Source organism: Leptonychotes weddellii, chromosome X (genome assembly GCF_054177405.1).
Source record: "Leptonychotes weddellii isolate Sample4059 chromosome X, ASM5417740v2, whole genome shotgun sequence".
Classification (NCBI taxonomy): Eukaryota; Metazoa; Chordata; class Mammalia; order Carnivora; family Phocidae; genus Leptonychotes; species Leptonychotes weddellii.
This window is the reverse complement of record NC_138385.1, coordinates 39,773,298-39,786,341: the sequence shown is the minus strand read 5'-3', so window position 1 is coordinate 39,786,341 and position 13,044 is coordinate 39,773,298. Positions and strand designations below refer to the sequence as shown.

General features: G+C 39.3%; 1 protein-coding gene across 3 annotated transcripts in view; it reads right to left on the bottom strand.

The window, feature by feature from the left end:
- Nucleotides 1–13,044, bottom strand: part of PCDH19 (protocadherin 19) — a 100,258-nt gene that overhangs the window by 51,485 nt on the left and 35,729 nt on the right. For all 3 annotated transcript variants that reach the window (XM_081808534.1, XM_081808532.1, XM_081808533.1), the window contains one exon: nucleotides 2,610–2,668. In XM_081808534.1, coding sequence (XP_081664660.1) covers nucleotides 2,610–2,668 — 59 coding nt within the window. The remainder of the gene's footprint in view (nucleotides 1–2,609; nucleotides 2,669–13,044) is intronic.

The following is a 13,044-nucleotide window of genomic DNA, read 5'->3' as shown; positions in this document are numbered from 1 at the left end:
AACTCAAGATTCTCCTGAAATTGGATTCAAAGAAAGAGGACTTGAGGGACGCCTGGGTGGCTCAGTCAGTTAAGCGTCTGCCTTTGGCTCAGGTCATGAACTCAGGGTCCTGAGATTCAGCCCCCCACTTCCCTTCTCTTCCGGCTCCCTGCTGAGCAGGGAGTCTGCTTCTCCCTCTGCCCCTCCCCCTGCTTGTTCTTGCTCGCTCTCTCAGATAAATAAAATCTTTTAAAAAAACAAACAGGACTTGATAGTAAAATTAAAACTGATAACAAGATTCAGAGTTTCCTGGCTGGGAGATTTTTCCATGCATGTAAATGGATCCTCAAGAAACCACATACAGTGAAACCCCTTTCAAACATCACTGTGAGCTATTTGAACAGTTTGCAGGGTTTTTATCACCTGGCGTTACCACTCTCTCTTAACATTTTCCACACATTTTACATTTAAAATAGTTAGTCCCCAGAAAAGCACAGCACACAAGATTTCCTGTATCTTTCCAGGTATTGTGCTTTGTCTAAACTCAATGGATCCCAAAAATTCCAAGGCCTTTGTGGCTTTTCAAAGCCCTCAAGGTTCCAAAAACAGAACCTGGCAAAAATGCATGTGTCCCTGAGCTTTCAGATGTTTCCTCTTAATCAAAGTAGACCCTTAAAAAGTCACTATTTTTGGTTTCAGGCAAGATCAGGAGACTTTTCCACTGAAAGCCTATTAAGTCCAGGTTGTGCATTTTGTGTGTAAACAAAAACACATAAAGTAATCAAAATCAGAGGTTTCTAGAGAGTCCCAAAGCTTCTGTGGAAATACATGTATCCCCAAAATGAAATGTTTGAACATTAAGTTTTCATCTCATCACTCTGCCTGTGCACTGTATATTCGGGGCTGACCTAAGACAAGGAGGGTCCCCAGGAGAAGGCTTTCTGCCATGCTCTGAAAATCGGGTTCTTGTTATCAGTTTAAACTGGTCATAGAATTCCCAAATACCCAGAGCTAGCCCAAGGAACCTGTGAAGATAAGTCAAGACACGGTTTTTACCAGAAGGTTTGGAATAACAGTCCTACAGCAGAATATAAAGCAGATTTCTGCTGCAAAGTTACTCTAATCAGTGCACATAAAGAGGGGTGGTTTTCCTACTAAAACAAATCAGTCAGATAATTTTGAATTCCTTACCTTTTGAGTTTATTCTGAGCTAAGAAAATATTCAAAATGGATTCCTCCCAATCCCTCAAAAAAAAAAATTCAAACTGAGCTATGACTGGTAATGCTGGGCTATTCATTTTAATTAACGATAATTAACTATCATCACTTAAGGTCACAAGCAATTCCAGACCAATACAGATAAACCTAGCATGTTTTCAGGGGTTACTGCAGCATCATGAATTAAATTAAACATGAATTAAAGTGGCTTGTCCGACAAGCCAGTTTATTCTTCAAATCCTACTCATCTGGCAATGTAAATTTATGGGATTAGAGCCAGCAAAATAATAGAATTTTCACATCTTCTCTACTGTAGTTCTAAAACACCCTGCTTGCCTCTCTATTTTATTTATATTATTTTTAACAAACACACTCAGAGTTCAATTTTAGCTGCAGAATAACCACTGGATCATTCAAGAGGATATTTGCATGAAGCAGTAATAAAGGCATCATCTGAATAGTCAGTACTGGTTTTTCAGCACAATAAGTTTTCCATTTTGTTTAGTTTTCCCTCCTTAGAGGGCTCCCTGAACCTTGGTGCCCCACCAGATGGAATCTTCCTTGGCAGTATTCAGCTCTGTATTCTGTAGCTTCATGGATAACTGAGTTATGACCAACCAATCACTCAAATCTTAATTTTGAATGCCACATTTGAAACACTTCCAGATATTTTAAGAAGTATTGAATCATGCAAAGATTCTTTTCCTCTCTCATCTACAAAATTTTTAAAAGATAAGAAATTAGTTAATCTGCCATTAACATAGCTTTAAAATGATTCCAAAGTTGACAAAACAACAGCAATCTTGAAATTCACTGGAAGTTCCACATGAGAAATTGTTTAAGGCCTCTCTTAATTTAAAGTGCAGAGCAACAAGGATTTTGATATCAACATGATTTTGAAAGTATCTGTTTTCTAATATTAGATTTCAAGATCATTATATAAAACCATATTTTAATATGACCCCAGTTTTTAATTTGTGTTTATGCATACATTTTGATGTAAAGGAATATGGTAAAATGTCAACAGTGATTATTTTGGCATAGTGGCATTACCAGTGATTTTTATTTTTTTATGTTTTTCTGAATTTTTCAAATCGCTTACAATAAGCAGATAGGCATTCATTTTAAAATCCATAAACAAAGGCATCATGGGGCACCTGGGTGGCTCGGTGGGTTAAGCACCCGACTCTTGATTTCAGCTCCAGTCATGGTCTCAGGGTCCTGAGATCCAGCCCCGAGTCAGACACCCCGCTCAGCAGGAAGTCTGCTTGAGAGTCTCTCTCTTTCTCAAATAAATAAAAAAATCTTAAAAAAAAAAAACACACAAAGGCATCCTTTCAAAGGTTTAATCTGTTTTGCTTTTTATATTAAATGAAGCTTAGTTGTAGAAATAGGCAAGCAAACCAACATACCTTTTGATTAAATGGGCTCGGCTATTCACATAGTTGGAATCAAAGGAATAGTTTTCAGTCTGCAATGGGAAAAAAAAAAGATTAAAAAGGTTATATAGATGATTCATGAAAAGAGCCAAACTGTCCTACTTAGAGGGAATTTTTCTGCTGGGCGAGAAGCAATGAATGAATCACAAACCGAGGCCGTAGTGGGATAACAGCCTGAGGAATGCCTGCCGCCTCCTTAGGGCCCTGGGGGCTCCATGGAGGCAGCCCTCACCTGCAGACCAAGATGAAATTGATATAAACAGCCCCTAGAATACGGATGGCTACTGACCATGCAAGCACTTAGAGGAAGATCCAGCATGACCCACAATCTTTACAGAAACTAATTGTTTCCCATTCCCAGTGGATGTAATTCTGTGCCCATCAAATTGACTGGAAGTTCAAAAGTATTTTTATTAGTAGTAGATAATTAACATGTTAAAATATTTATTCCATAGATATGGAAATGCAGGCAAGGTAATCCCCTACTGTGGATTTAAACTCTGCACTTCCCTTTGTTTTAAGACATTTTGCTCAGCACTGGTTATGCAGGAAGGCCTTCGTTTTATCACAGATATAAAGGCAAACAAGTATTATGCCTGAAACCGGGTGAAGGGCAGTCCACAGGGGGTGCCAAAGCCTTTCATGTGAAACATGAAGTTTGCAAGCAAACCCTGTCTCAGCTCCTATCATTAAAACACGACTGTCTAATCTGGTTACAGTAGACTGCCTGAGCAACAGCTTTACAAAAGCAAATGCAGAATACCTGCCAGATGAAAGAGATGGGAAAACACCCAAAGGGGGCAGCCTTGGAAAGTGGGAATGCAGGGCAAAGTTGACACTGAAGTAACTGAAAGTCCTAGTAAAATGAGTCTTACCCCCAACACTGAAGTACTACTCTCACTGAACCATTATATATACTGGAAAATGCCTAAACGCATCTCCATCCTCCTGCTTTCCTACCAGACATCCTCACCACGCTCACCATTCCTTGGGGCCTCCTGAAATCACTTCAACTAAAAGTGCCTGAAAAAGGAAATACAATAGCTGTCTAGCTAACAAAACAGCAGATTCCTTTCAGATGACTACCTGTCAGACATTAACTGTTCAGGGCTCTTAGATGCAGCTTTTGGTTTCAAGGAACTCAGAGTTCGGTAGAAGAGAAAACAGAATAGGTGATAGCAAATCCAACCACCATATGAGTACCAAACAGCTAACAGTTAGGGTAGGGACCCTAAGTATCTAGAGTAGGTGGGGAGGGCGGTGGTGAGTAGATGGGAGAAAGGAGGAGAGAGTATTGTGAAGAAAACTAAATCCCCCCATTGTCTTGTACTTACTCAGGCATGCTCATGCCCGCTACATGCTCCTCATTTGAAGATGGGCTCTGTAATATCCACTCACACTGCTTTTATCTAGAGGATAAAATCCCCTTTAATGTAAACCACAAATGATTTTTGGTTCTGTTGGAAGGGATGAATTGGGAGAGCAAAAAATCAAAAGGGTCAGTTCGTTTCTAATTTGTTCATAAGAAAATGGATGCTGAAATTGTTGCAAATATAATTACAGGAAGAAGAGGCAAACTTGAAGCTGCATTGGGAATACAATGCTGGAAGTATTGCTGGAAGAGGTTATCCATCAGTCAGTCAAGCAACAAGCATTTCTTGAATTAATTTATTATACCAACATAATAGGCAAAACTTGTGCTGGGTAAGTGTGCTCTTTTATGATATTCAATACAATATGTAATTTAACAAGTGGAAGTCTCCACCTGCCAAAAAGCATGCTATCCAATTAAAACAGGAAATTGATTAAGTACTCAGGAGTTCAATGACTAGTTTCACTGTGCAACCTTGGGTAAATTACCTAATTTCTGCATGCCTCACTTTCTTCCTATATAAAATAGGGACAATAGAACAGGAATCCAAAGGGAAAGTTCAGCTGAATTTATCATGACTCATGGTGGAAATGGTGGGAATCCTTATCCCCTGCTTTCTACAGAACCTGAAGCACTAGACATGAGGCAGATTTCTAGAACCAATTTTCCCATAGTGGATGGGGCTATGTTGAGTCATCCATTGTCTTTTTGTTTTTGTAATTGGTCTCAGGTCTCTTTGTGAGTCCACTTGATTGGAGTTATGGAAACAACCTATGAAACAGAATTATTCTAATTGATAGCATACACTATTCTGACCCCATTAATACTACATTCCAAACAACTGAGCTAATTGGCCATAGATAGCCTATTATGGGTCCGTGTATATTTGATGTCAAGTGTTCTTGCTCATATTGATTCAAGGTATGTGCTCAAACCCAACTTCTGTGCATTGAAAGGGTACATTTTTTCCACACTTCAGATGAAGCAAAGAATGAGACTCAGACCACCCTGAAGAAAGAAACAATCTTTTCTTAATGAATAGCTTGCATGTCTGAAGCCAGTGGTTCTCAGCCCTAATGCACATTAGAATCAACTAGGGAACTTTGGGGTTTTTAAAAATACTGTTGCCAAGGTCCCACTCCAAGAGATTCTGTGGTAATTGGCCTGGAGTGGGGTCCAGGCACCGGTATTTTTTAAAGCTTCCCAGGCACTTCTAATGTACATCCAGAGGAGAGAACTGTCCTGAGCAAAGGACCTGATGTGCTGTGTTTTCTAATGCAAGCCCAGCTGTTTAGAAGAGGGCATGTCTTCTGTCAGATTATTTATCAAAGTCATCTCAACAGAGGCTAAAGAACCAGAGCAGAAATACACTTTTTAAAGAAGTAATAAAAGAGCTTCTCTTTTTTTGCATGAAAGTATTGGCTCCTGGTTAGCCTTATTTAATCAAAATTTGCTTGACATTTTTCCAATCCCCTCTCTAAGTATTCTAAATGGCAAATAACATGAAACATTTGAGAGAGGAAATTTTCTCTAAATGTCACAATAATTTCACTAGGAAATGTCCCCATCTCTAATGAGACAGACAAGTTAACATAGGAACACAGTAAAGAGACGAAAAAAACATTTGTTTCTGAAAAAACAAATTTTGACATTAAAAAATGGGTCTAGAGCAAACTTTTATTTTCAGTCTCCATGGAATGGAAAATAAGAGTCACTTTCTTACCATTTAATATATTCCTCCCAAATCCTTTCTTTAATTAGAAGTGTTTATCCTAGGAACTCATTGAGAACAGACTTCTCACTTGGCTTAGGTTTAATAACACCTTGATTTTTTGAAAACCTAAAGAATAAGTGCTTCTGGATAGCTGAGTTTTTTAGATAGCTTAGGGCTTTCCTCTGCAAGGACTAAAACTTTGATTTAAAATCCTAACCATTCTGCCTTATTTCTGAAGGGTATCATACAGTTGTTTATTGGTTACTTAGGAGCACCCTTCTAAACATAAATCACTGTACCACGCAGGTTTTGCCGGTACACTCACTGACCCCCAAAGTGCTCTGGTTTTTGAGTTCTTGCCTTTAATTTTTAACATATGTCCTTCACCACCTTGCTATCAAACACTCAGTATTATTACTTCTCAGTGCTATCAATATATCAAAAACAGCTCCTCTTCCATTTCAAGTTTGATCCTTCTACTCTACTGTGTTCTTAGAAACTATATTTGTCTAGAAAACAAGAGTTAAGATCTGGGCAGAGGGCTGAAATGTTGTTGTTCTAAGAGGGAAATTACATGATCTTTAATATAGAGACTTTTGTGTAATGTTTTGGTTCTTGTTTTTTGTTTTTTTTACCTGCTTTGGAGCCTTCTTTGATTACTACTTCCTATCGTGAGCTCCTCCCTTCTGGATATACGAGGTTTCCAGCAAGACTTCTGGGTGGGTAGTATGATATTATGTCTCTATGTTAATAAGTCTGGCACATCACAATTCAAATTCTTCCATTTTGTCAGGCCCCCAAGGTACCAGAATGTCCTACTTGAATTGTCATTTTGCATTACTTTTACAGTTCACTGAATTTTACCCTAGTCTCTGGAAGAGTGACTGTGACTCTCTCAGCACCACATTTATCACCAGGAGAGACTTCAACCCAAAGGAGAAAGAAACCAATAAATGCAGATATCCAGGACTAGAATCTTTGCCCAGTAGCACAAATTCCCAGGTCACTACACAAAGCTAAAAAAGGTTGCAGACACTGAGATTAAAACAGAATCCTCAAACCTTAAGGTTTTCATTTGAAAATGAATAGCCATTTTAAAATACACTTTAAAAGTCCCATCAAACTGAAAAACATCCTAATTGCAATCTGCTAATTATTTTGTTTTAATTTTTAACTCTTAATCATTTTAGCAATACAAACAGGAAAACTGGAATCACAAATCAGATGCACAGCAAAGTGATTTTAAAATGCTCGTCCTTTTTTTAACTGCTGATGTCTAATAATGATAATTGTACTTATGGATCAATGATGAAAAGGCCCATAACCTTTTCTAAAACCGAATGCTGTTTTAGATGTTCAAATGACATCTCTTCACAAAGGCATTGTTAGGAAATGAATTGACAAATGGCTTTTTCCTACTTCCTATCCCCAACACATAAAAATGAAAATGTAAATTATATATAAAAATAAAGCCAGCATGCCTCCAGCTAGAATGTATATTCAAAGACTCATCTATCCAGACAGCAGCAGCTGAAGCAGGAATTAGTGAAGATGGAATAAAAGGCACCATCCCTAAAGTTGCCATCACTAGAAAGCTCATATTTACCCTGAACTGGAACACAAGCCAAGTAAGCTCCCAGTAACTATGCCTACACACATCTCAGCCCTAATTCTCATTCATTCTCATTCTCTCTCTCTCTCTCTCCCCCTCCCCTTCCCTCCCTACGCCCCCCCTTCCCCTCTCTCTCTCTCTCTCTCTCTCACATGCACAGTCACAAACATCCATTTTGACTACAGTGAGCAATATGATATAGTGGGATAACCTGAATTCCCTCCCCATGTTTGTCACTGACTAAATGATGGCCTTGAATAAATCACCTTATCCCTCTTTAAGCCTTAATTTATCTATCTATAAAATGAAGAGAATAACCCAAATGATGTCAGTGTTCCCTTTAAGCTTCAAAAATTCTAGGATTCTAAAACAAAAGGCTCTCATTCATTCATTCATCCATCCATTCAATAAACATGCACCAACTCCTGCAGATAAAAAAAATAAAGGGGCGCCTGGGTGGCTCAGTCGTTAAGCGGCTGCCTTCAGCTCAGATCATGATCCCAGGGTCCTGGGATCGAGCCCCGCATCGGGCTCCTGCTCAGCAGGAAGCCTGCTTCTCCCTCTCCCACTCCCCCTGCTTGTGTTCCCTCTCTTGCTGTGTCTCTCTCTGTCAAATAAATAAAATCTTAAAAAAATAAATAAATAAAAATTTAAATTAAAAAAAAAAAAGACAGAGGCTGCACCTGCAAGGAGGTCACAAACTGATGGACTTCTTACCAGGGATGGTTAAAATGTCAGCCATTCAGAAAAAAAAAAAACAAAAACAAACAAACAAAAAAAAACATGTAAAATACATACACAAAGAGTGACACATACTCTCCTGCAGATACATGTATATACTTATATACAGGCTGCTAGAGTACAACTTTGAGGATTACACTGCAACTTCATAGAGCTAAATAGCACCATAATGGCTTGATGAGAGTAGGTGACTCACAGAGGAGGATCTGGCCTTTATGTTTCTTACACGTACTCAGTCACATCATAAATAAAGGCAACCTCTCTCTCTTGTCAAATGGGTTATAAAATTCTTAAAGTTTTTAGAATGAGTGCATGTATCTGTTCCTTTAGCTCCATTTGCACAGCCTTCCTCACCTTGTGCCACTGTTTTCTCATCTGTATTTGCCTTTTACTCCAGCCCATTCTGCAAAATGCCATGTGGATATTCTTCCTCCCCCATTGTTTTCATCAGAGCACTTCTCTTTCCAAGGGTTTAAGGAACTCTTTACAGGGGTTTCTTGATGGATTCAGCATTAAATCTAAATTAAATCTTTAGTTGAGTGGTCATCCAATATCAGTCCTCTACTTCTCCTATACCTAATTTCCCTCATTTTTAATACATCTACATCACTGGTCATGCCACATTACTTAGCATTTTCTCAGCACTGTGTACAGACTGTGCAATGTAGTTATGCATTTCCTTAGGTTCTATGATTATTTCATGTGTAGTATATCAGTTCATCCTCCAATTGGACTGGAAGCTCTCTTTTGAGTCCTCACTGCCACAGTGATAGACACTTAGCAAGTATTCACAAAATGCATCAGTGAATGAACAGAGAAGAGCTAGAAGAGGTTAATAATGAGGCTACTTATCAAAATTAAAGCAGATGATCAATTCTATTAGGCCAAGTGGTCCTGTTTCTTCAGAAAGCATCCATTCTATACACTGCCTTCTGTAGTTACAATTTGTTCTCTGTCCTCACTCCTAACCATTACCTTATAAATATACAGTAGTCTGTATATAACTGCCCGGGATAAGCTGACACACTTTGGTGCTTTCTGCCCATCTAAATCCAACAGTCCTGCCACATCTCTGGGAATGGCAGCAGTGACACAAGATCGTGTTTTCAAACCAAAGCAGATAAAATTTCTGTAAGAAGATAAGGCTCTGCCAGATTGCAGTCCTCTGAGTCACAGATTGACAGTGTGGCAGCTACTTTTCTACATGTGAAAGAGAACTCTAGGATTCCAGTGGCTTTCCAGACAGGGCTATCTACGGGGCAACACAGACCATGTGGTTAACTAACATCCAACAAGTCAAGTTGAAAGAGTTCCCCTCTTGGTAGCCTTTCATCATCACTCCTAAAATTTCACTAGCTCCATCAGTGTGGTCACACTACCTAGAGGTGACAAAGAATGCAGCCTAGGGAAAGTGCTTTTCTCTGCCTTCATTGTTGATTGGGCCAAAGTTGTGCCTTTAGAAGAGCAACCCAGTTGCAAATTTTACTACAAAGATCTCCTTGAGAAACACAGCAGCTTTCTGCAGGAATCCATGTAATTCAGAGGCAAAAGCCTGCTGCAAGACCAGGCTAAGCACTATACCATTAAATAGATGAGCAAAGTCTTCTGAATAAGGCTCTGGGCTCTTTTTCTAAGTGTTCTGTGGGGTACGGTGCACTATAAAATAGTATCTGCTTATAAAAAGCTCTCAGGCCCCAGTTAATGCCTATTCTATGTACAAATGCAAAATCAACAAGACCTCGGCGTGAGTAAAAATAGCTTAAGAGTAAATAAGATGAATCCACAATCATGTGAGCCACACTATCACATCCCACATAAACAAAATCCACCCTGAGAAGCAAATAGCTATCAATCACATTTGCCAGTGGAACAAACCCTGGAGTCCAATCAGCATCCCCAAATATGTAACTACAACATATTAAAGCTATTTTGCAGGCACAGAGTACCTTTCATCCCCAATATCAAAGTACTTTACAAGCAGGTGCCAACTGTTATTCCCCTCTTAAAGAGCCAAGAAGACAGGTTAAGTGCTACAGCCATGTTAAATACTGACTCAGCCAGAACATGCCACCAAAACAAGGACAGCAAGAAAAATTCCCAGGAGCACTGTTCTTGGCATTACCAACTACTGAGACAGAAAGCAAACCCAAGATGGTAACACCAAGGAAGTGATTAGTCTGCTTTATACCTATTTTCCTCATTATGACTTTCTTAGCTCCTTTCAGTGAGTGAATCAGGATAGTCTAGCAGTTAGACAAAGACAAATTTGGCACACACTAACTGAAGGTAGTTCTCCAGTCCCAGCTGGTGAGCCTAGTCACATAGTCCAAGGGACCCAGGAATGAGCCACTTTCATCCCTAGACCTTGGTGACTATTTCAGCTGTCCTTTCTTGGCATTGGCAACCATCTTTACAAGGTGACCTAACATGACTAGTGATGACTTTACGGGGTAGCTCCAATTTCAGAAACTATGACTTGGTAAAGCTGGCCCAACTGACAATAAGAAACAAATGTAAGACCTCCCACAATAAATGGCCCAGGGATTCACATATGAGCTCTCCTGAATACAGCCTATGTTTGAGCCCTTCTGGCTCAGGGAAGGCCCAGCACACTCTCAGAAGCTGAGCTGGTCCATTTCTTTCTGCTAAATTCTAATTTACTGGTGCCTAAAATCTCTGCTGTCTAGCAGCTATGGAGCTTCCTGCAGAGTATAATTTCTATTGAGGAGCCTTGTCAGCTGAAAAGACTTAAAATATTTGGAGGGAAAACAGTGGGTGGCCCTGTGCTTGTGGGCCAAAACAACACCCCCCAAGTCCAATTCCAACCCCAATCTCATTGTTTATATTATACATCACTTAAAACCCAGTTGCCTCCACTCCCCATGCCAGATTGAAGGAGTAACAGCCTTTGGCATATCATTCTAAATTAATTTCCTGGGTACTAGCTTGTTGCTCGAGCTTGTAACATGTAATCATGCTGACCAAAAACACTCAAGTAATATACAGTCTTAGAAACTGTGAATGTGTTAGCTTGATGTTTTCTAATTTTACACAATACAATAGACCATTTTCTTGTTTGTGGTCAATGAAATTCTCCACAGTTCTCTTTTGGTGCAGCTATTTTGATTACTTCCATGGCAAACAGAGGCATCTCTTAGTTCAGTGGAATATGTAGAGTCAAAGATGTGTATACACAGCATCCACTTGTATTCACTGTCACAAAAAATATAAACAGATTATTTCTGATCTTTTAAGTACTAATTTTGAATTTAATGAGGCACGATAAATATTTCTCAAAATCAGACTCCATGGTTGCTTAACGTTGGCAACCCTCTAATTATGTCTGTAGTTTAAATAAAGGGCACTGGACACTGAAGGAAATCCACAGTAGCCTCCATTTTCTAGCAACTTAAACAAGCATTGCAGCAAATCAGTGTTGGAGGCAAGAAAGCGCTCAAACTTTAGCATCACTTCATGAACAATAAATGAGAAGCAATAGGAAGAGGATTCAAGAAAGTAATGGAAATGTTTACTCATTCTCTAAAAGCCCCTACCTGTCCTTCCAAATCTTAATATACTTTCTCATTTTATGCAGGGTGTGAGGTAAGGGCAGGTTAGAATTTGAGCTGATTTGAAAACAGAGATTAATCAAAAGGCTACTATCTGACATAAGAGTGCTGGCAACTATGCACAGTAAAGCCATAATTACACCTCACAAAGTGACTAATATTGTCAGCAGCTTGAAACTGTCAGAGTATTAGAAATCTGTAATGCGGTTATGCAATGCACGAACAGAACAACAATTACTAAGGCATCTTGCATTTATATGGAACTTTATATCACAAAGAACTTCAGAATGTTTAACAAGCTGTTATAAAAAAGGGATCATTTTCTCCCACAGCTGAAACAAAATATTTGTACTAGTAACAGTAAGTAAAAAGGGTTTCAGGAGAGAGAAAAATTACTAAACCTTAGAGAAGCCATAAGGGAAACGAATATTTTTAGATGGGCAGAAAATAGCCAAGTTGAAAACTGGGGCTGAAGGTAGGTACATTTTCTACAGAGCTCATGGCACAGAACTGAAGAATTTTGCTTCTCATCCAGCCAGCAAGACATCCATGAGGTGCTTAATGACTGCAGTGGAGCAGATGCTGTCTGTTACTACCATCCTGAAAAAAGAATTAAGCGTTTGGAAAGGAACACAATACACAAAAACTTGCCATTTCTTTTCTTTCCTTCTTTCTTTCTTTCTTTCCTTCTCCCTTCCTTCCTTCCTCCCTCCCTCCCTTCCTTCCTTCCTTTCTTTCCTTCCTTCCTTCTTTTTCCCTTTTAACCAACATTAACTAGTTAATTCTCCTGCTACTATTAGGAGCTAAATAAATATTATTAACCCCACTAACGGTGGGACAGAACAGGTTAAGAGATTTGCCCTCTACTAGTGAGAAGCAGTGTCACATTTGCAGCTAGAATTCGAGACGTTTCACTCCATATCCTTCACTCACACCTCTAGGGCCACATCTCATTAGGATTCTAGAAAATGCAGTGAAATAGAAGAAATTAGGACTGGCTAACTGGGTATACTATTTGAGAAAAATAACCTAGCCTGCTTGAACATGACAGGTTCAAGGGTGATGAACACAACTAGAGCAATTTCCTCCTGCAGGAAGATTAAAAAGTAATGAGGAGAGATTCAGGGCAATCCCTATCAAGATTCCAACGGCATTTTTTACAGAAGCAAGAAAAAACACTCTTAAAATTTTTATGGAACCAGGGCGCCTGGGTGGCTCAGTTGGTTAAGCGACTGCCTTCGGCTCAGGTCATGATCCTGGAGTCCCGGGATCGAGTCCCGCATCGGGCTCCCTGCTCGGCAGGGAGTCTGCTTCTCCCTCTGACCCTCCTCCCTCTCATGCTCTCTGTCTCTCATTCTCTCTGTCTCAAATAAATAATAAATAAAATCTTTAAAAAAAAA